The following is a 23,166-nucleotide window of genomic DNA, read 5'->3' on the forward strand; positions in this document are numbered from 1 at the left end:
GCGGTTGCTGTAAATGTGAAGTTTTTACGAGTGGGCTGTGAAATTACACCCAGGGGAATGTAAGAGACAAGTGCGATAAATAGCATTAGTGTACACACTACAAAGAAACTGATTAATAGGGAGCGTGTTTCTGCCTCATATCTCTAAAAGAATTGCTTATATATTTGTTTTTAATCAACTTTTCCGTTGGTATGAAAAGTTACATAATAAAAGTAGCCCACAATCTGTTGTAGATTTATGGGGACAAGAAGTCTTCAAAGTTGAAAGTATCCCCTTAATTGTATTATTGGGTTTGTTATTGCATTGGATGGCTTTTCATATCTTTGCTACCAGTGTGAACATCAGGAGCGATAACTATTGGTAACAAGTAAACACAGAAAACCCAATTCAACCTCGGGGATTATGCAGACTTGTCATGTGCATGTGTGCTCTGATGTACACAGAAGGAAGATGAGCTCTCAAGTTACTCCAGTTCACAGCCTTTGTCTGCTGTCAGCTTCATCTGCCACAGCCAATCCCCAAGGATGTGTGTGTAGGTACTACGTGCACAGTTCTTGCTGCAACATAGAAATTTGACTTGTGGCATTCTGCCAGTTTCCAGCCAATTGCTAATAATTTAATTTTATGTAAAATTTTAAAATATAAGCTATATTTTGGGGAATAAAGAAAGATGACTTATTGAAACTGAAAAAGGTGTAAGCAAGCTAAATTTTATGAGCTTATGCAGTACAGAAATGCCAGCAGTTGTCTACATTGGTATGTGGAAATATTTGAAAATTGATTGCGTCGTTTAGATAGAAAGATAATTATTACATTCAGTTTTCCAATTGTTCAATTTGATTATATTTTTACATTTTCTTCTTGTAATACTTTTTCTAAAAAAGTAAAAATGTCAGCACTGAGGCTTTGAAAGCAGGTGTTACTTTATGGAGTCTTTAAAGTGAGAAGTTTTACACAGATGTCAGAAAGCCAGTATAGACTTTATGAAATCTATTATATGTTGCATTTTTTTTCTAGTAGGTCTGTTTTGTCAAGCCCACATTTGGTTTCTACAGCAAATCCTATGCAATGCAGCATTTATAGCAGTTGAGTTAAAGCATTCTTGTAGAGGACAGATATTTTGTTTGGGTTGTGCAAGAGACAAAATCATAGAAATTATCCTACAAATAGCTACACATTTAGTTCAGATGCTTTCAGAATTATGCAATCCTTATGGGAAGTACATTTACAATAAAAACGTTTGAGGGAGAGTTTCCCAAAAGATGTTCATGCATGTTTTTACTTGTCAATATATCAAGCTATACTGCAAGAGGTGACTTTCCGTATTTATTATTATTCTCACATTTATTCTTGACTCTTGTATGATTTATACAAACTATTTTTATTACCTCTGTTAGTACTTAAAGTCCTTTTTGGCTGTTTGGTGTTTTTTGGGGTTTTTTTGCCAAGATGCTTAATTAGGTCAGTTTTGCCTCCATCTCTGAGAGGAACGGATAAAAAGTTGTTACTTCCAGCTTGGACCTTCCTTGCTTCCTTAGGAGCCTCATGTTTCATAGGCCACCTGTTGAGAAACATGGGTCATGGTGACAGCATGAGATGGAAACTCAGTTTCAGTTGAGGTAGACCAGTAATAGAATTTATCTTAATTGGCTTCAATTCATAAACCAAAACATTGATGAGCTTTGATTCCTAACAATATTTTCTTTCTCATGCTTTATCTTCCCCCCACAGTAGTTTGGGAGGCTGGATGGCAAGGGGCTGGCTGAGCCAGCTACTCAGTTTGACTTTTTTAAGGGTCTGTCTTTGTGAGTTCCTATGTTAAAGTACAGCTGTAACAGGAGAGGGAGTATTCCCTTCATTGTTTAGTACTGTTATGGTGGAAAACATGGGTTTTATAGGCAATTTATAAGGTAGCTGTAGACCTTTTTATAACAAAGAGTATCTGTATAACAATTACTTTTATAGCATTTATCGTGTGTGCTTCTGTGTTTATTTTATAGGTACTCCATAAGAAAGGTTAGTATGGTATTCATTAACAAAGCAGGGGGTGTAACATATCATGCAGAACATACTGTGGCACTCCTTCAGTAAGCTTGCTTAGCTGTGCACACAATTTTTCTTGGCAGCGTCACATGCTGGCTACAATCTGCCTTCTCTATATCAGTACAGTTATCAGACTAATATATAGAAAAAGGACACAACTCTTCTTTCATTGTCCTTTTACCTGCTTTTACAAATTCCATTTGAAAAATACATTGCTACAGTTTAAAAAGTTAACATCCAAATAAGCTAAGAAGTGTTTCATCACTTATTGTAGAATAAGGCATATGTAGACAAATATTAGAAAGTAAAATTGAGGTCAAATTTGCTTCACAGTCTGCTTTGCCTTTTTTTTTTCTTTTTTTCTTGTATTGAGGAACAGAAATATGGAAGTTGTATGTCATCTTAGAAAGTGAGGAGACATGATGTGCACATTGAAAATGTACATGCTTAGCCTAAAGTAAGCCTTGATAGGAATATGATATGGTTATTACAGCTTGATGAATGTTAGTTACATGTAACAGCTTTCTCTTTTGTCTGACATCTTTGGCCTGAACTGGGTTTCAGCTCTCATCAGTGCTGCTCTGGTAAGCCCACAGTGTGGTAGTATTGTGTAGTGCCACTGGCTCATTAGAAAACCTCAATAAAATATAAGCTGCTCCTTCTTTTTTAATTTGTTCTTTCTGGAAGAGGAGGAAATAATGGGGAAGAATCACTATTTATGTCCTATTATGTGTAATAAATCTTTAGAAACATAGCAGCTTTTCTTAGAAATAACTAGGAAAATATTCCAAATCCTAAAAAAAACCCCATTATGTTCTTTAGGAGGTGAATTGCTATTTTGGAGCTATAGATAGTTTAGGTATAGAAAGGTATTAATTTGGTTTACCTAGAATTTCTTGCATTCTTCTTGCAACAGCCTAATAAGGAAAAGGAGAAGAAGAAATATGAAAGTGGGATGATTTCTAGTGATCTTTTTCCTTTCTCTGAATAGAGTGTGGTGAAGAGATTGTGTGATGCACAAAGCCATCAGGTTTTCAGCTGTTGCTGTTGGAGAGGTGAAAATTCTTGGCCCAAGAGTCTGTTTATATGTTTAAACAGAGAAAGTGATTTTCATTGCAAGGAGCTCTAAGTGAGACAGGCAGAGTCAGAGAATAAGAGAGCAAAAGATAATTATCTAAATTATGTTCAGGCTATTATAGAAGATGAATATAGTTAAAATGTAATTAAATATGACAGGCTCACAGGATGCAAGCATGGCTTTGGAATGCTAATCATCAATTACTGCATCTCCTTAGGGGAGTCAGGCAGAAAAAGAGTTAGATGTCGTGTGGCTGAGGTGAGATGTAGAGTGTTAAACGCTGTAGGACTGTAATGAAGCTAATTTCTTTTCTAAAATGGAGCTGCTAGCCAAACAACTTGTAGTGCTGCATTTCAGCTTGAGGATCCTGGTATAAATCTGAGTAGGCTGCTAGTCCTGGGTCTTCTCTTCGAGATGGAAACCTCAGCTTGACGCAGTGATTATTTCAGTTGTGAAAGTGATGACCAGAACTGCTGCAGACTGAGCCAGCAAATCTAAAACAAATCAGCCAGCACGACAGGTGTCAAAGCATAAAAAATATCAACACTGCCTGAATATTTAATAAAGCTAAACCCTGAAAACTATATTTGTTATAGGGTCACTAATAAGCTGTACAGAGACACAAAAAGTCCAAAAGACAGCAGTGTTATTTTATGAGAGAAGTAAATTCTGATAGCTTCTTTATGACTGTGTCCCAGGTAAAGACAGTAGAAGTATTGCCACCAGTTTGAAAAATTTGTTTGTTTGGCATATGGGCAGTAAAGGTGAAGAAATGCCATCCATTACACAGGACTGTCTAATCCCAGGCTGAAAATGAAGTGCTTTTGATCTGCCTTAATGCTGCTGTTTCTGTTACAGAGTGACTTATGTGTGAATCAATGTGAAAGCAATGTATAAAGTTTGGAGGAAATTTTTGTAGAGACCATCAAAAGTGATTTTGAGAATAGAAAGACAAACTTGTGCGAGGAAAATGTAAAGTAAGCACATAGGCGTGGCAGGACTAAATAAATGACATGGCTACAAAAACATGGCTACAAAAATTCTATTTGCAAAATAGAATTTCTACAGAGAAACTGATATTATTAAAATAGTACCAGCAGAGATAACTTGTAGTAAAAAAGGAAGGTTTAAAAAAAAACTTGAGGATTACCCGTGATGTCTTTAATTGAGGAACACCACTGGAAAGTTGTTATGGCTCTATACATTAATAGAATTCTAAGTGAATTTGTTATATCAGCAAAAAATGCAAAAAAGAGGTCAGATATGCCTGGATAATGTTCTGTAAGAAATCTCTTTTCTCATAGGGGTATAGTTACATGCATAAATTATCTCTTTGCTGCATAATAATGTGTATACTGTAGAGGTATTGCCTTGCATATATAGACATTCTCAAATGTACTGTTGCAGTCAAATCCATGCATCTTTCTAGTGAAGGTTTGCCTTGCTTATTTCAAAAATTATTCTTCCCAATCCACTTGGCTTGTTTTCTATTTGGCTTTTCTCCTTTTTGCTAAGAAAATAAAATGAGACCCCATATTTTCTCACTATGCAATTAATTATTAATTCTCTAGTGGCAGTATTACTGCATTTTAATAACTTACTTACAAATTGTATGTAATTTTTACTTTTCTTTTTCCAATGAGAAAGGAGTAAAATGGACACATACCAAAATAGTAAATATTCTTAGGACTGAATTTGCTGAAAATGCTATCTAAAACACCCTCAAGAAATGTTTTTATTCTTTTCCATTATATTTTAATATTATTAAAGGGGTAATTATAATCAAATCCTAATACTGCCATTGTAGCAGAAAGTAAGGACTTGCAGTGTGATGGGAAGTGAACAAGCATAGGAACTTCCTGGAGGAGTTGATCTGGATGTCATCAAAACAATCTTCAGAGATCTTTTTCTCAGCCTCTCTTACTATCTGTTGTGCTCTTCAGCTGTATTCCCAAATAGACACATCAGCTTCCCTGGTACCACATCATGGCACAGACAATGGCATTTATTGCCACGCGTGGAAATTCTGCACTGAGCTCTTGCAGTGTATATCTGACCAGTGCTCAGAAATAGTAGAAATAAATACAGACCCACTTCTATTCTATTTTGTGGTCTCTAATTAACATATTTTCTTATCACAGAACACAAACTCTACATTAGTGTCTAGGGAGGCACAGGCTCTTCTTAATAGCTTCTTTAGGATTTTAAACTCTTTTATTTAGTGCAGCTTTAAAATACTGTCCAAATCACTAGAAAGCAAACTGGTTTTTACATCATCATTCTCCTTGAATCAAGTTTTTGTGTGTAAATGTCAAGGCGTATGCATAATGCAAACTATGGCAATGCTTTGTTATGAGAAGCAGTGCTGTGATCATCTCTCTGTCCCAGCCTCTCATCTTTGGGACATTGTACTTCAAGATAAGTTCTGTTTGACCATGGAGATTGACTGACTGTACTAGAGTAATGTTAGAAGGGATATCAAGAAGAATAATTCTCCTGTTTGGGGGGAAATGTTTAAATCATAACAATCTTTCAGGTCTTGAAACAATCAACAAAATAGTCTATTCCCATTTTATATTTTATCTGGAGCATGAAGAAACAACCTGAGCTTTAAAATAGAGGTATAGCCACATAAGGCATATAAATAAACCATACCATTAGGTAGATAACTGCCTACCTCTGGAGCCTGCCACAAACCACACCTGTCTGTTACCATGAATGACTCTAATTACGCCCATTACCTCATGCAGTAAGACCAGTAAACTATTTGAAATTGGGACTTGATTGGATTTGTAATCTTCTTTAAGCAAATATAACTGGACAGCAGTGATAAAAGTAATAGCCAACTAAATTAAGCTGAGAAATGCTATGTTTGTGACAAAAGGGGTTTTCCCAACAAGAGAAAAATCAAATGTCAGACAAGTAGTCAGCAATTAAGCTGTTCATACCACCGGGCTTTGGGATTGTCTGCTGGCAGTGAGTGATGTTCTATTCCAGTTTTACTTTGGTCCCCATTTTCTTACATGAACACTTCTGAAGGTATTCAGAACCCATTCTGGAAAACTATCCAGCTTTTTTCCATAGTAAATTAATCAGGTTAGACCTAACTTCATTTTATTTCTGAGGCCTTCTGTGATAGAGTCTAATTTGGCTGAGAAGTTAAATTCTGGAATTTTTTTAATGTTTTATGAATATAAAATAATTTAAATTTTAATGTGTTCATGTACTAAACTAGTGGAAAACTGGTGCCCAACTGAATCCTCTATTTCCTGGTATTCTTTTTATTTGTTCTGTTGTACTGTGAGAACAAAGTTATGGTGTCCTTTTCCTGCTGTGTATTAGGCTGCTTGAGGTGTTGCACCTCACTCAGATCAGATGAATATGAGTGAGGAACAAAGATTATAGTGGTCCCAATGTACCTCTAGTGTTCTCAGTCTAGCCTGAAAAAATTACACACCAGCTCTGGATGAGCTGTCTGTTCTCCTCACTGCCGCTGTGTCAGGATGTGGAAATGCTCACACCCTGAACTGCAAATGGTGCTTTGTGACATTCGTAGCTTCCTGGAAGGACCTTGGTCCGCACAAAGGAAGCTTGGCTCCTCTTGCTCTCCTGCTCCACTTAGAGTGTGAAAAGTTGAAGTTTAGAGGTTTTAGGTGGTTTGATTTGGGTTTTTTTTTCTCCTACAGTTGCAATTTTCTTGAACCAAACTGATGATTCCTCATGAGGAGTTGATAGGAGGATGCACTTTTATTTATCTGACCTTTTTTTTAATCTAATACGGTCAATATTAGTCAAAGATTTTCAGCTTTTATCCAGGCCTTTTTTCTTTGACTATTTTTTAAATTTTCAGCTTCAATAGTATAATTGTTGTCCCTGCATACAAATTATAGTGGTATAAGCTATGTATGAAATTGCATAAGGAGAGTCAAGACACTTAAAAATGAGGAAGTAGTGCTGGAAATTCAGGCAATGAAGAATGTTTCTCCATTTGTCCTGTGAAGTGATAATAGTACATACTGTCGCTTGAATGCACTCTGTATGTTTTATTGGAGGCTTTTGTGATTGTGTTCAATATTTGTGTGTCTTTCTGAATTTTCTTTGTAGATCCTGGCAAACAATCACTTTTGATAAACAGCCTGCATCTTTTATCAGAATAGTTGGAACTCGTAACACAGCTAATGAGGTAAGGAACTTCTAAAAAACCCTATATTCTTCAAGAATATACTACAACACAGTTTTTCGTATCTTGCAGTGAAATTGATAAGGCCTTCTCAAATGTACATACTTCATCTTTTTGCTCTGGCACTCTAGCAAAACACTTGAATGGTGTTATTACCTGTTCCTCGTTTTGACCTTTCCACACTGCCATCAAACACTCCTATTGGGTTTGGTTTTAAATTAATCCTTATTTTGATGAACAATTAAAATACCAATTTAGTGCACTAGAGAAAGGTGTATCGTCTCTGATGTACTTGGGTTTTATCACCCGTATATTATCTTTTTAATTAACAAAACATAATAAAAATCTCATTATTCATAAGAAAATCTTATTTGAATAAGAGTCCCTTAAAATTAATTTTCATACCTGGTAAATCGATTGACTAATAGTGGCCAAACCTGAAGATTTTTTTCATTTTATACAGACAAAAATATTTTTCTGTATAAAAGGAAAGTGCAATATCATCCCATCTTTGTTTACTTGTGCTTCTCTCTTTTGTAGTCATTGTGCATTGTCTCAGATTAAGTCCAAATTTTACTCTTTACTTCAGTGAAACAATTTACAGTATATGAATTTAAGAGTTTATGCATGTCTTTGTGAGATTGGGACATTATAAGAGGCACCAAAGGCCACTGTTTGTGTGTTGAGACCTGCCTGTCTGTGTCCCACGTGTAGCTCACCACCAGACATGGTACTTTGATGATGTATACTGAGCTTGAGGTAGCACTACTACATTTGGGTTAATTAGAATTTGTCAGCTCCAGAGGTGAGGTTTTCTGATTGTATTTAGCTTTTGGGGTTGCTGGTTCCTAAGCACTGGGAGCATTGTCCAATGGCATTGTCTGTTCCCTGTTGTAGTGCAACTCCTGCAAACAAAAGCAGCACCAGATATCAACATCTCAGCCAACAGCTGGAAAGCAGCTGACCAAGTATCAGAACTGGGAATACAAATTTTTATTTTGTGTTTCTGAGCGGTGTCTCCCACCACATACAGTTCAGCCTCAATGAGTCCTTAGAATTAGTGTCAGAAGCTGTCTATGGGCAGTACATGTGTGAAGAAGGCTTCTTCCATTACTGACCCATATTGACAGTCTTGTTTCCTCTCATGCCAGTGTTTGTAAATTCCCAACTCTTTGTTAAAAAAGAACGAGGTGCATTGCATAAACGTAGCAATGCATGAAACATTACTTTCAACTTTGAGTTCTTGAAGGTAGCTTAAGCCCTAAAGAGCAAGGGCCTTTTAGCTATAAGTCTAATTTCAAATTGGTTACTATTTCCAAGGAATTTAATATCCTGTATAATTATTTATATAGAGCACTGCATAACTGTAGTGAAGATGAGTATAGATAGAGGTTACAGCTATTCATGTAGTGTCTCAGTTGAATTATAAACACATGCTGTTCTCCTTTATCTTTCCCTCTTTTGTCTGTAAAATCTGTATCCAGCACTAATTTGGTTTTTATTTTTTAAATTATTTCTTCTAACACCTATAGAGGAGGAACATTGTGAGTGTGCACATATTACTAAATTACTTTTAAATATATATATATATATATATATTAAACAGAGGGTCTGTAATGTTTTGTCATAGATTTTAATTTTCCAAAGAAAGCAGCAAGATATTTTTCATATTTACAAATTAAATAGGAACAGTGTAACCAAAGTCTTGGTTTTTTCTATAGTCTCAGTAGTCTCTTCAGTAAGAATACAAGCAGGGTCCAGAATTACTTGCCCACAGCTGCTTGTACAGTATGTCAAACCATTTTGATTTTAAATAAAATATACAGCATATTCAGCATTCTGAATCATATTCTTATCAAGGAGCGTTACTGTAATAGGTACAAAACACTTCTTACTTGTTCTACCAACAAATACCTTTGAACTTTGAAACACAGTCTGTACATCCCAAAGGGAAGAGTTGATTTTTGGAATTTAAAAGAAATCCCATAAAATTTGTCCATTTTGTGAATTCTTTAATCTTTTAAACTCATCTTTTTCTCACAACGTTTTCCAAGTTTTGAAAGATATGTTCACAAATTTTTTGACCTGGAGTTTGAATAGCTTTTGGTATATTAGAACATGATAGAAGTGTAACTTTCTGTTTTCTTGAGCTTACACACTTCCTACTTTTGTAGAGAAAAGATTTTTCTTTGTCATTATTTGTCAGCTAGGTCACCTGATACTTTATGTGAGTTTTCTCTTGTTATTCCTCTCCAGTATCACTGACCTGGAAAGGACACCTAGCTGCTGATGTGAGAGCTTTATCTTACAAATTACTGCACCAGTGTATTTGTACTTGGCCTTCCTGCTTTGTGTGCCCGACCTCTCTTAAAATATCCATGAGAAGTAGAACATGATGTGGGTCACAGGATGATCCTGAGCTGTCATTTTTTCTTTTGAGAGAAGCACATGCAAGATTGTTTGTTTTAGTGATACTGTTCTGAAATGCTTAATTCTGATGCCAGATGAAGCAGCTGGGCTCAATTGTGCTTCTCAGGCTTAGGCTTTTCCCACACACTGTATTCCTTATATGCTGAGGTGGCAGAGTAACTGAGAATAATGTTTCAAATTCACAGGCTTGTCAATATGCCACATGTTTTCACCATTAAGAATTTGATATGAAAGAATCAGTGAAAATGAAAGTTACAATTTAAGAATTGTGTACTTCTGACTTTCTAGACTAGTATTAGCTAAATTGCAGGGCTATCTACACTATGTTTAAAAAAGCTGTATCACCATGTAAAGTGAGGTTTTAAATGAGAAATGCTATTATTGTGGAATACAGTAGAAATAAAGAATCTTCTGGCTTAGAGACCTCCATCACATTCTGTGCTTCCCTTCAAGCAAAGCAGCATCTTACAGAGCTACACGGATGAGAGAATGTTCTTTTCTGCAAGGCCTTATCCTGAAAAGTGCAGCTGGAAAAATTACAATAGCTGTTACTTGAAAAACACAGGAGTGGGATGAGTACAAAAGGGACTTCTCTAGAAGTGTAGATAAATACAAAAATTGGCTTCTCAAGAACTGTAACAGATGGAGAGAATGCATGCCAATATAGGAATTAGTTCAGCTTTAGGAAAAAACAGAAGAAATGCAGAGGAAAACCATTTTGTGCACATGTGTCTGTGTATGGGTGCCTGTGCAGATTTGTAATCTGTTCATATATATGTATATATAAAGACATAGCAATACATCTTTATGTGAGCATGAGTGTCTATATATAGAAATATAAGCATGTATTGCAATGTATCTGCATAAAAAACTTACACTGAGGGGCACAAGAAAATATAATGGGCATTAAAAAAAAAGGCAGTGACTGAAGATTTCTTAAATTAATTTTATGTATGCTGTCAGAATTTGAATTAGCTAGCTACATCCTCAGAAATGACCTGGGGCTACTGCAGACATGTCAGTGCAGATGTCTGCTCAATGTTCACTTGAGCAGGGATGGTCAAAAAGAATAATAGGATTTTAGGTTATATTGGAGAAAAGATAGAACGTATAGTATTCTGTAGTCTTGTTTGAATATGTAGTATATCCATGTCTTGTTTATGATATTTGATGTTGGCCCTATTAATTTGAAAGGGTCTGGGAAAGGGCAGTTAAGATTATAAGAGATTACTTTTGTTTGTAAGAAGAGCTTTAAAGACAAGAATAATAGAAGATGTCATAAAAGTATACAAAGTTAAGACAATAAGTTTGAAATTCAAGATTAAATAATCATCGAGCTTTAGCTTTTAAACTATAATGCATGGGAAAATAGACAATTTAAAGCAGTGTAAAAAATACTTAAGTTTAGTATGTGGCAAAGTTGTGCAATTCATAGCAATGCGAAATCATATGAAAAGAGGTTTTTCAACAATTTTAAAGAGTTCCTCCCCCTTCTCCTCCCAGGCTCTTCAAGAACAAGTAGAAGTAAGTAAAGTAGAAAATAAATTGGAAAAATGCTTAAGCACATGATCCTCTTACTCTAAGATACAGTCACCTGTACACTGGTCCCAGGTATTGTTTGAATCATCAGAAAATGATCATAATTCAAAAGGAATATTTCATCTGATGAAGCAGCAGCCACCTTGGACACTGAATGCCTTTCTACATACTCCAGGACATATCTGTAGAGCTGCCATTGTTATTACAGCAGAGGGCAATCTTGAAATAGAATCATGTTGGTAACGATTTAAATTTCATTTCTAGTGTGCATGAACATTCAGCCTCTTGAGGAAGTGATTAGATAATAAAATGTGTTTAAGACTACTAATATAATTGTTGTTATTATCCAATAGCATGTAGTAAGTATTTCTGGTAGTTGGCAAAGAAAAAAAACCCATTTACAAATACCCCTATCTGTTTTGGAGCCATCTTTCTGATTTTTAGTGCTATATTTAAAGGTTGGTATAATTTGAAGGCCTTCTCTTGCTCCAGTGTTGTCCCTGCCTAACGTTTATTGCCCATGAGTAAATGTTTTTGACCTCATGGTGAAACATTCTATTTTGACTTTGTCACTGATCTGGCCTGCAGACTTCCATATAGACTTCCATGTAGACTTCATCTTACTTTGATTATGCTTTTGCCATTAAATTGTTTTGCTTTATCGTAATTTTTTGTTCTCTCCAGGTGTTTCATTGTGTGCATTTTGAGTGCCCAGCACAAAACAGTACCCACAAGGATGAGAGTAGTAAGGAAGTAGCAACAGCAGAGGTGGGGACTGGTGGACAGTAGCGAGACTAGTAAGGAAGTAGCAGAGGTGGGGACTGGTGGACAGTAGTTTGTTTCTTGCCCTGTTGGAGCTGCAAGCACCTGCTTCCCTGCATTCCCCTCCTGGATCCAGCTCGCATCCTCATGTTCACCAACCGTAAAGGAGGTTGAAAGGGAGCTTTTGCAGCTCTACTGACATTCTATGAAATTATTCAGAACCTTCTTGTGCTGGCACCTTTTCTTTCTTTGTGAATGAAGGGGACCATGTCTGAAAGCTGGAAGTATTGAAATGGAAAAGGCTTTCTCCCAAGGACATGAAGAGACTGTTGCACTGTCCTCGATATGTTCAAATCAGGCTGGTCTCCAAGAGGGAAGAAAATAGGTCTTCAATCTTCATCAAGTACCCCATTAACACCCTACCTCTCTAATCTAACCAAGGCAAGGAAAACAGAAGGGAATAAAAGGCAGAGCTACAGTGGAAATCTAAAATTACTCAAGCAGAATGGAAAGCATATGAAATAAGTATTTGTTCCCTAGAGGCTTTTATTAGCAAAAAATGTTTATGGAACACATCAGTCCAGAATATATTTTATTTTTAAAGTGATTCTTCATCCATATTCCTTTGTAACTAGTAATCTGTTTTCTAAATAATTTTGATTCTGTATTCCACTTAGTTTCTTATTTTTGACTATAGCAAATGCTGTACAGTAGATTAAGGAAGTATCAGACATGTTTACCTGCTGAGATGCAAATTCTCTCATTCATCAGTGGGATGATAAGAAAAGCATTCATGATATCAACAAACTAATTAATGTATCTATATTAATCTTGACCTTAGTTGACTTTTCAAAGTACAAAATTGTCTCTTCCTAAATTCAAAAGGAAGTTTCTAAATCAAACACCCATCTTGAAGAAAACTATTTTTTCACTCCTGAAGATGATTATTTAAATTCTGCCTGACTAAGACAACTTGCAACAGAACATCAAAAATGTTTGGTTTAGAAAAGTGGAACTCCATCTGCTCACTGACAAGCAGTTGTTCAAATACCAAAAGACAAATTTGCAGATAATTTACATTTTTCCAAGAAGAGTTGTTTTACAGTCTGGAGCTAAAAATTCAAAGGCTGTGTATGCATTAACATTTCTCATGATCTTCATAAAACGTGATGCTTTTGCACTGTGTTGTAAAAGATCTGGTTCTTACTTTACAGTCACAGAATTCGTTATCTATCCGTATCTGTCTGGATTACATTGCCTGCTGCTTTGTTTATTCTGTTCTCACACTGATGATGATGTAATCTCTTACTCTCCAGATCTGCATGACATTTAGGAAGAGCTCCATGCCAGCCTTTCCGTATGGGATAAAGAGATTTTGTATTAAGACAAATGCCGGTGTAATTGGCAAAATTGATTAGGATGCTTGCTCCTCCTCACAAAGTATATTATATTGGAAATGTCAGCTAACCAGTTTTATGAATTCGGAATTTCCTGTGGTGATAAATAACCTTGCCAGAAGAAAACAAAGCTAGTGCAGGATAAATACGGTTTTCTATTACATAACCATAGTGATAAAATGAGTTATATCAACATAGCAAATTGTATCTTAATTTATCACACTGCTTAATTTGAAATAATTTCCCTGTTGGGTACTAGTCATGCTAAACCCAAGAAGAAATATAATCAGTGGTAGCAATGAATCAGAGGATGTTTCAAATAAGAAAAGCATCCCTTTTCTTTCAAATAAAATTGATTAGGCTTTATCAATAATAATATAGTATTTTTCATTGCCAAATTACAATTTAGTTCTGACATTTGCATGCAGTTCCCTCCCTTCCCACTGCTGTGTTCTGACTTATGAATGTCTGCTAGTGAAGATGGATGCCCACTGTGCTGTATAAAGCTTCTAATTCATGTGCCACAGCTGCCTTGGACAGTGCAGAGTTCTGAGGCAGGACGCTGCGTGTGCCAGCCATCTCCCAGTCTGCAGGGCTGATTACCTTATGGCTTAACAGCCTTTGGAGCATGGAAGAATTGAAACCAGCTACTGAGGGCACCATTCCCATGTTCATGTACAAGTCCAAAATGTTGGAATTTTTTTCCCTTTAGGAGCAGAAAACTTTTTCAGTTGCAGTCCATGCTGGAACTACTGAGATACCTGGAGCATATCTTGCTTTTGGTAGATAAGTCCTTGCATGGCAGTGGTGGTATTTCTTTGCAGTTCCGTCAAACCAGTCTGCTTTTCTCAGACTGTGGGTAAGCAAAGGACATTACTTCCTAGCTGTTATTATTTAGTAGCCAACATTGTAGAGAATGTTAAAAAAGCTAAAAAAAGGTTGTGCCATCTGTTCTGAGCCTAGGCTCTCAGAGAAAGAATGGAATTTTTCCATTTATAATCTTTGATGTGCACAGTTAATTTTTATCATACAAATAAGTCTTGTAGGCTATAACCTATGGAACATCTGTTTGATCTTGTCCTGTAACTCATTGTGGAAAAGAAATGTCTACTCCCCATGACATTCACTCTCTGCCAAGAATCTGGATGAACATATCTGAAATCCCCAAAGCAAAAACTCTTGAAGTCCTACAGACCCTTCAGTTTCCCACCCCCATAAATCAATAAAAAGAAAAACTAACTTTGCATTATCCCTTCATGCAGGTGGATAGCAATTTTTAGTAGTAGACTTCTTCTCAGTCACAGTTGGCTTTTCTTGGAGTCTTTATTTTATTTAGAGTTGCTCTGAGAACCTGGCATCAAGATGAGCCCAGTAAGCTCCCAGGCTTTTAAGGCAAGCCATGCCACAAGCCCTTCACACTTTCAACCTTTACCCTCTTTATTTAAAGCTAAAATGTTTACAGAGAGCTGAACTCCATTGGATCTTCCAATGCTGCCCCCCAACAAACACCCCTAATTATCTGTATTGCCTAGAAGAGGTCTCTCATCTTAAACATTTTGTTAGCAATGTATTAGTAGTGACAAAGGAGGATACAACACAGAACTGATTTGTTGTTTTGTGTGAATGTTCTCATTCTTTCTAATTATTGTCTGTGTTTATTGACTCCTAAGTTCACATGTACTTCCTGTATATTCCTCTAAAGTTTTTTTTTCCTTTTCTTTTTTATCTTTGCTTTTTCTTTTAGGAAAAGTAACTTGTACTGTTATGGCATAGTATCAAGGTTTACCAAAGTGATGAAATGCTGTAATTATTCAGAACTGTGTAATCAGTCTTATTCTATTTAGAACAAGGTTAGAGCAGAACGGACTAAGTACTCATTGCTTTCTTATCAGAATCTATAAAATAGACCTGTTGTTTAGAGTTCTGCGTAATGGAAATAACTATACTGACAATAGTGAGCCATTGATTCTATTTGGTACTTCACCATCTTTAAATTCCCCAAGCCTTCTTTTCTCAATTTTACTTCCATAGGTTGAATTCAGGCTTAGACTTAACTCATGTGGAGCTCAGCAAAGGCCTTTCTAAAATCTTTTTATTTAGTTAACTTTTTCCGAATGAAGATAAAAGGGTTTTTATTCACAGAATGTAGGGTAAAATTATTATCTGAGGAAATTATTTTTTGAAGTGAGCAAACATTGTGCAGCTTGCAATTTTTCAAGATACTTTTCAAGCCATTTCCAATCAGCTTTAAAACAAGTTCAAATGACTCTTAAATGGAATTACAATGAGAGAAGTTAATGCAAGTCTAATGTAAAAGACAATACAGAGAAGAAATTGCTAATTTTGTTAGAGTAAGAACTCTTCTTCATTGCAGTTTGTTTCCTTCAGAGCTTCATTTCTTTCTTCTTTTCTCCATGAAAATAAGTTATTCATTATGACAACTCATGTAAGAGCTCAGTGCTTCTCAGCATTGCTGAAAAATTCAGTTTAATGCATCTTCATCTTTACTAATGACAACATTAGAGAGTTTTCAGTTGAGTACCTGACTTGATGAGAGTTAGTTTCCATAAAAGAAAGCAAAAGAAGTCTGTAATTGTTTCAGTCTAATTAAATTTTCATTACAAAAATTAGATGACAAAGTTATTGCCTTTCTTGTCTGATTGTTGTGTCATCGTAGTTCTGGTTATAAAGTGACGCCCACTCAGAGACGCTTAGTAAGGGGTTAGAACTTTGATTTCACAAGCTATAGATTGCATTTATCTATGAAGATATTAATTGGCTTATATTTTGACAGGTGTTAGTCTACTACCGAATAAACAAGCGAATGCATTGGTAATTTTGTTGTTGTGACTAGAGTAGTAAGCAAATGATAGAACCAGTAAGAGTTAATGTATCCAAGAGTAAATGTTTAGGCTGGTGCGTCATCATATCAGTTGCCAGAGGACTAAACCATGCTTCAAAAATAATTGTAGATCCCAGAGGATGCTTGAGGCCTGGTTTCCATCCCCATCTCTCAGTTAATGGTTCAATTTAGGTTAGAATCGTTAGTTCTCTCTGAACTGATTGTTGTTGTTGTCATTTGTACTAGTTAACTCAGATATATATATATGTGGAAGCTCCACAAAGCTTTGTTCAGGATACAGAAGTAAAGGTCCTGGGTCAAGTTTTAGGACTACTTAAATACTCATCCATCCATCCAGATATATATATATTAAATTGAGGTCATAGCTAATTATTTAGCTCGCATTTAGAATATGTTCTAAAGCTCCAAAATGAAAAAAAACAACTATGCAGGCAGGTGTGAAATGCTGCTGTTGTGGTATGGCAGGATGCTGGTTGCTTTAAAAATGTAAATGTCTAAGAATGGTACGGGTGAACCAGTCCAAAGTTTTTGTCTAGTTGTTAAATATTGGCGATTTGGCTGTAGTGAGGTATATATCATAAAAAGCAAGTTAAATGCTCATCTCAAAGATTTGTGAAGAACACAGATATTCCTCCTAGATACCTTGTCTGCCTTGGTTTGCAGTATTTAACGAGTGAACCTTCATAGGACTTCTGTTACCTGCTGAAAAAAACCCTGCAGTCTTTTTGGCCCTTGCCAAGCTTTTGTTGCAAAGCTTTGGCTGAAGTAATGACAAAGTCCCGCTCACAATCCGTGGTGGAATCTGGGTCTGTGTTTGAATGCTTACATGAAAAGTTTTAAAATTGCTCTGCAATTTTCTTTAGATAAAGAAAGCCCAAATTAAAAACTGCAGCATAGTATGAGGAAACTACAGGTATCTGTCATATGCCCACATTCTGACTGCCTGTGCAACCGCATACCCATCTTACCATACTGTATGTGTTTAATTACTAGGGCATGTCCAGATGGTGGAAGTGAAGCATGAGCACCATACACCCATGACATTATCCATTTTCACACAGCCAGTCATTAGAGAAGTACTTCTTGTACTGTTCCTTGCAGCCTAATACAATAATACAGCTCAGTGTTCTGAAGAAATTATAATTGATTCTTACACCAATGTAATGGAATTGAAGTTCAGATTATTAAATATTTGAGTGAGTGGTGGCATCACCCTGCACAGGTGTAAACATGCCTCTCCAGTGCCTCTTACTTCTTTAGGCCCTGGGCTATCACAGAGGAGGAAAGCTACACTATTGGTAAAATGAGCTTTTATTCATCCTTTTTGTACTTATCATTTTGGCACTTCTATTCTCTTTGTGCAGCTGCTCAATTAAAACAAGTTTCTCATAATTTTCAGAATTAATCCTCTGATTCCTGAAAATCGACAGATACAGATCAACAATTTCAGTCAATTATATTAAGCAGTCTGAGGAATTTACAAAATTAATCTAATATGGTCTTTTATACCAAATTCTATGTGTCCAAAAAATACCAGCCAAGTCCTGAAATACCAAGTGAGTTGGACAGTATCACTGCTTAGATGAGGGTGTCTAAACTATGTGCCCGGTAGTCCAAGTGAACAGTAGTTATCACAGTGTCTTTCTGGAGAGGAATCAGGGAATCACAGAATGATTGGGTTGGAAGGAACCTCAAAGATCATCGAGTTCCCACATCCCTTCCATGACAGGGGCACATTTCACTAGACCAGGTTGCTCAGAGACCCATCCAAGCTGGTCTTCCAGGGATGGTCATCCACAATTTCTCTGGGCAACCTGTTCCAGTGCCTCACCACCTTCACAGTAAAGAATTTCTTCCTAACACCTAATCTAAACCTGCTCTCTGTCAGTTTGAAGCCATTCCCCCTTGTCCTGCCTCTACATGTCCATATAAAACATCCATCTCCATCTCTCTTGTAGGCTCCCTTTAAGTACTGCATAGACGCAGTCAGATCATCCCAAAGCCCTCTCTTTTCCAGGCTGAGCAATCCCAGTTCAGCCTTTCCTTTATTCATGTGCTTTGTGGTCTGCATCACCTATCTGCTGTCTCTGTACTCCTGAGCTGTAGTTGCTAAGTGGCAAGGTTAGTGGTTGATACCTGGAATCCAGTAAGTGTGTTCAACCACAGATGTTAAGAAATTTTTGTCTTTACTCAAAACTTTCAGCTTGTGCTTTTGAAACATGGTCAGGCCACAGAATTGGCTTTTGGGCATCTTCTATAGCTGTCTGTTGGATTTTTGAGTTATCTTCAGTTGCTAAAAGATGGTAAGATTCTCCTCAGGAATTTCTCATAGAGATTTGTCATGCTGAGAAATGGCTTTTGAAACAATCCTGGCAGGTTCATTGCTGGAGAACAGGGGCAGGTTTCTTCTGCTTCTACAGGCCAGGATCCTATTTGGATTATTCTCTGAGTTTATTTTTGCCATTTTTAGTAACAAGGGTGTCGGTGTTGCAGGATCTGGATCTGTTTCAGAAATTGTGTCACTCATTTTGAGAGGTAAATGCTTACATGAATGTTTTTATGCAGTAATACAAAGCTCATGAGGCTTGGATGATTAGATTAGAAGTATCTCTTAAAGCAAGAGCTGTAGTTGCAAAAAGAGGAGTTTGGGGGAAAAAAGGGCTGGTATGGAATTACATGGCTGCATCTGTGCATATGTAGCAATGGAAACGTATGTGTTAAGCAAGTTGAGTGAGTATTTGCAAAGATGTGTTTCTATATGGCCTTCCTTTTGGTTAAAAATGGAATTTTGTTAAGGAATCTATCATTCTTCTCAATATGAATGCTAAAAGAGAACACAGGAAGTGAGGCTTTAGTAGTTTTTATGGTAAGAGCAACACAGAGATACAATTCTTGTGGTCTGAGCTAGTTCTGTTTGTCCCCAGTCTTTCCAGCTGTTACTTTCTCCTACATGCTTTCCCCAACCTGATTGTTACTCCTTTTCTTTTCCTCCTTACATGGAATCATATCACTGCTGCTGAGGTGTTCCCTGTAATTTTGTTACACATTGTGATGTATTAAGTATTTTTTTTTATTATTTAGTTTTACTTCTTTATCCTATGTTGAATAAAATATCATCCCCTTTCATTCACATCAGACTCTAAAGGCAACTACCACTAGGCTGTCAAGTGCTAGTGAGCAACATTTGAATTTGGCTCTCTATGGTTGTGTGAAATACTAGTTCTGTTGGGCCTTGTACTTCTATGATCTGTTTACAGTCTGTTAGCCTTAAGAGGAAAATAAGGAAGAAGTTACTGTTGACTTAGGAAATAGGTCAGGTTTTATGCTGGCTTACATAACTTAAGTTTAAATATAAATTTTAAGTATTTCTTTCTTACCATAGTACACCAGCTGTACACTCAATTTGCTACTAGTGCATTGTCCAAGACATTAATTATATGTAAGTGATCTTTTCTAAGTTAACTGCATCATCACGAGTGAACCTTGAAAGAATTCATAACTTTTTAGTGTCCCTATGTGAGGGTATTTCAGCTGTCCATATGAAACATCATACTGAGCGCCTGGACTCATTTTGTGAAGTTCAGCATTACGTCACAATTTTGTCTGTTGACCTTGTCCATTCTCTTGTAAAATGTTCTTTCCTTTTTGCTTTGCTCAGTGTCACTATTGTCTTTGGTTTTCTTTTTTAAGTGAATGTTATTATTCAGAGCCAGGCTAAATAGAAGTTTAGCTTTTAGTGAACTTTTTCACTCATTCTTTGTTAGTGGCTCCTCTTTCTTGACAGACAGTAATTTAAATCCATTTTACACTATGTTACCTTCCCCTTCTCTGTAGCAATTATAATTGTAACTTGAAATTGTTGTGCATCAAATCCCTTTATTTCTTTCTCATAGAGTGGTTCTAAACTACCTCAGACTTTGTTGTGAACAGGTACAAGTTTCAGCTACAGTTTTTAGCCTCTATCATAGTCTTGGAATGTTCTTTAAATGCATGTGTATGTAGCAAAACTGGCCTGCCAAACCCTGATGCATTTTCAGGAGCGTGGTCCCAAGCAAGACATGTAATTGGGATGAATTCACAGCCACACCTGTTCAGGCTCTCGCTGATACCTCTTTCAAGAAAAGCCTTTCAGGAGCACAACTTCTGGTATGGGAAGCGCTCCAACTTTCTCTTTGAAGGGACATGATGCTGCCTGCACTGGACGACTTCCACCTCTCCATCATCGTGACAAGCATCACAAAACTGCATCATCAGGCCTCCATCCCTGGCTGCAGGATCCATGCCATTGCATTGGACTGTGCTCATCATATGAGAATAAACCCCACATGGTGTGTTCTGATGACCTTGGTGTCATTTTATTGTCATTTTATACTGTTGCAGATACGCATTACCAACCCTTTGGGCTAATTAGGTTTCAGGTTAAATGGTGGTTGCAGATTGTGCTGCAGTGATCCAGTTGATAACTTTGGGAATTGTCTGGTTTTGTAAGTTATCCATTGAACAACCTGGCAAACCTCATTAGTACTGATTTCCTTTTCACCAGCAGACATGCATATCATCAAACAAGCATTTTGTAACATGGAATTTTCTATGAGCATCCGGAAAAATAAGCATCCCAATTATTTTCTTAGTAGCAATGTGTGTATTTGTAACAAAAGTTTTAGAATTATTAAACTGCTGTAAGCTATTTTGTGCATGCTCTGGCATTGTATTAACAGTTTGTATTAACAGCTGATAAGCAGAGGGCTGTGGCACACGAGGAAGGCTGGCTGTGGATTTTACAGTTTCAAAGAGCAGCAGAGTGCCAGAGTGAATGCAGGACCAGACAATGCTCAAAGCAAATAATAAAGTGAAACTGTTGTGCTTTGTATTTATTTCTTTGGGGATTCTTCTTCAAAGTATTTAACTTCACAGGAAAATATAGAGTATATTTAAAATAGTAACAATTAGAAATACACCTTTTCAAGAATGAGAGAGGTGTGATTTGGAAAATAAAGTGATCTTTTGTGCTTCACTGCTTGTCTGTAGTTTTGTTACATAATGTTAGAACCTGTCTGATGGTGCTCACATATTGCATGTGTGAATTGAAGATTTTGGGCAGAACTGTATTGATTTCTCATCAGGAAGTTAATAACCCCATCATTGATATATGTACTCATAACAACATAGTCTTAATAGCAACATAGAAAATGGGGGTGATTTTCACTGTGATTCCAGGCCACCAGGCATCTACTAAGCTACTGCAAATGTTTGGACCAACAGGTGCTGGGTGTTGCTACCATTATGTGCTGCTGCACTCTCTGGATGAAGTGTATGAATGAGTATTTCACTTTATTTCACCAAAAAAAAAAAAAAGTGGACTAATATTGTGAAAGTTGGGATTCTGTTTCCTAAAAACAAACCAAAAAAGGCTTGATGTTTCAGAGATTTTTAGCTGATAAACCCATCAGACTACCATGAAAGATGGGAGCATTGAATGTTTGATTCATGAATATTAGACCTTTATCTTCCTGGCTTATCAGCCTCACATATTGAACAGAATTTTTGTGAGCCTTGCCCATCTTTCAGAACCTCATGCCCTAAAGCAGTGACTGTTCTCCAGTCTCTCTCTGTAGCTATACTACATTCCTCCATCATGTAATCTTCTAAACATTTGTATGTCATGCTATTTTCTTCATAAAAGAGTCTAGAAAGTGGAGAGGTCAAACTCAAAAAAAGATGGTACTAAGTTGTAAGATCAAGCTGAGGTACCACAGCAAACCATATAATGCCATAATGTAATTAAATCTAATTTCTTTTGTGCCTTGATTAATCATACAATAGTTAATACATTTGACAGTTATTATTAGATTCTGAGGCTAAAAATGAGATTTTTTAAGTGTCAGATCCTCCTGTTCATTTTAAGAAACAGATGTGTAGATTCTGAAGCATAAGCTGCCACTCAGCTCAGTTACTAAATTGTGACATGTGTGGAAATACTGAGGTGAGGAAGCCTTACTTTTGAAATGATGTGTGCATAATAAGGTACAGGCTGAAAGCAAGCCAGAAAGCAGTATAACCCAGTCAATGAGAAGAAGCTCATGCTGGAGCCATCTGCATTCCTATGCCATGTGTCCAAGTTAAAAAGAGAGTCAATGACTTTACTGTCTTGACAAATCAGATGCCTCTTGAGGCCTTTGGGAAATTTGCATTGCAGCCCTTAGCAAAATTTTGATTTTGCTCAAGATAATGCAGTTTGTAGTGAGGGCTGGATATATTAAACAAGAAGAAAAAACACATTAAAAAAACACATTAAAAAAAGCTTAGAGAACAGAAAAAGAGGTAGGATGAGAACAAAGCTAATAAGAAATATTCTCTTTGGTAAAGGCCCAGTTTATCTTTGTGCTTAGGTAAAATCATAAGCAGGGAAGGCTCATGAAGAGAGTGCAGACTGAAGTGGAAATACAGAGCTGCCTTTCCAAGCAGTAGTGGAGTGCAGTCAGCACTGTCTCTGCTGCAGCCTGAGGATTTATTTCAAAGTTGTTTCTAATTCTAAGTGATGGGCTTGCTTGCTTGAGCAGCGGCAATTGAAGCTTGAAACACCATGACACATCATTTCAGTAAGACCAGATACCGATCGAATCACCATCATTTTTTCTTTACAATACAAAGCAAAATGCACATAAACAGGACGTTTTTGTTGCTTATTCATTTTGTATTTTATCATCTATTAACTGCTGCTTAAATATCCTTGTAGGCTATGTTAATTAAATTAAACATCCTGGAAAGTGGGCAATGGTTGCCTTATAGCTCAAGGCAAAAAAGAAATAATTGTATAAAATTTTATTTGAGTCTCTGAATTTCCATGCCTTGCCATTCTCTTTCTCTTTTTCTT

The 23,166-nt window shown here is 36.5% G+C and overlaps 1 protein-coding gene across 5 annotated transcripts in view; it reads left to right on the forward strand.

Moving 5' to 3' along the window:
- Positions 1-21,306, forward strand: part of BTBD9 (BTB domain containing 9) — a 112,832-nt gene extending 91,526 nt beyond the window's left edge. Inside the window, exons 10-13 of one of the 5 annotated variants that reach the window (XM_031061051.1) lie at positions 7,226-7,304; positions 11,235-11,255; positions 11,955-12,050; positions 12,097-21,306. In XM_031061051.1, coding sequence (XP_030916911.1) covers positions 7,226-7,304; positions 11,235-11,255; positions 11,955-12,050; positions 12,097-12,105 — 205 coding nt within the window. In that variant the 3' untranslated portion in view covers positions 12,106-21,306. Of the gene's footprint in view, positions 1-7,225; positions 7,305-11,234; positions 11,256-11,954; positions 12,060-12,084 lie in introns of those variants that run through there. The other 4 variants (XM_031061047.1, XM_031061058.1, XM_031061068.1 and 1 more) reach the window with 4 other exon arrangements.
- Positions 21,307-23,166: the final 1,860 nt, after the last annotated feature.

Source organism: Geospiza fortis, unplaced genomic scaffold (genome assembly GCF_000277835.1).
Source record: "Geospiza fortis unplaced genomic scaffold, GeoFor_1.0 scaffold41, whole genome shotgun sequence".
NCBI lineage: Eukaryota > Metazoa > Chordata > Aves > Passeriformes > Thraupidae > Geospiza > Geospiza fortis.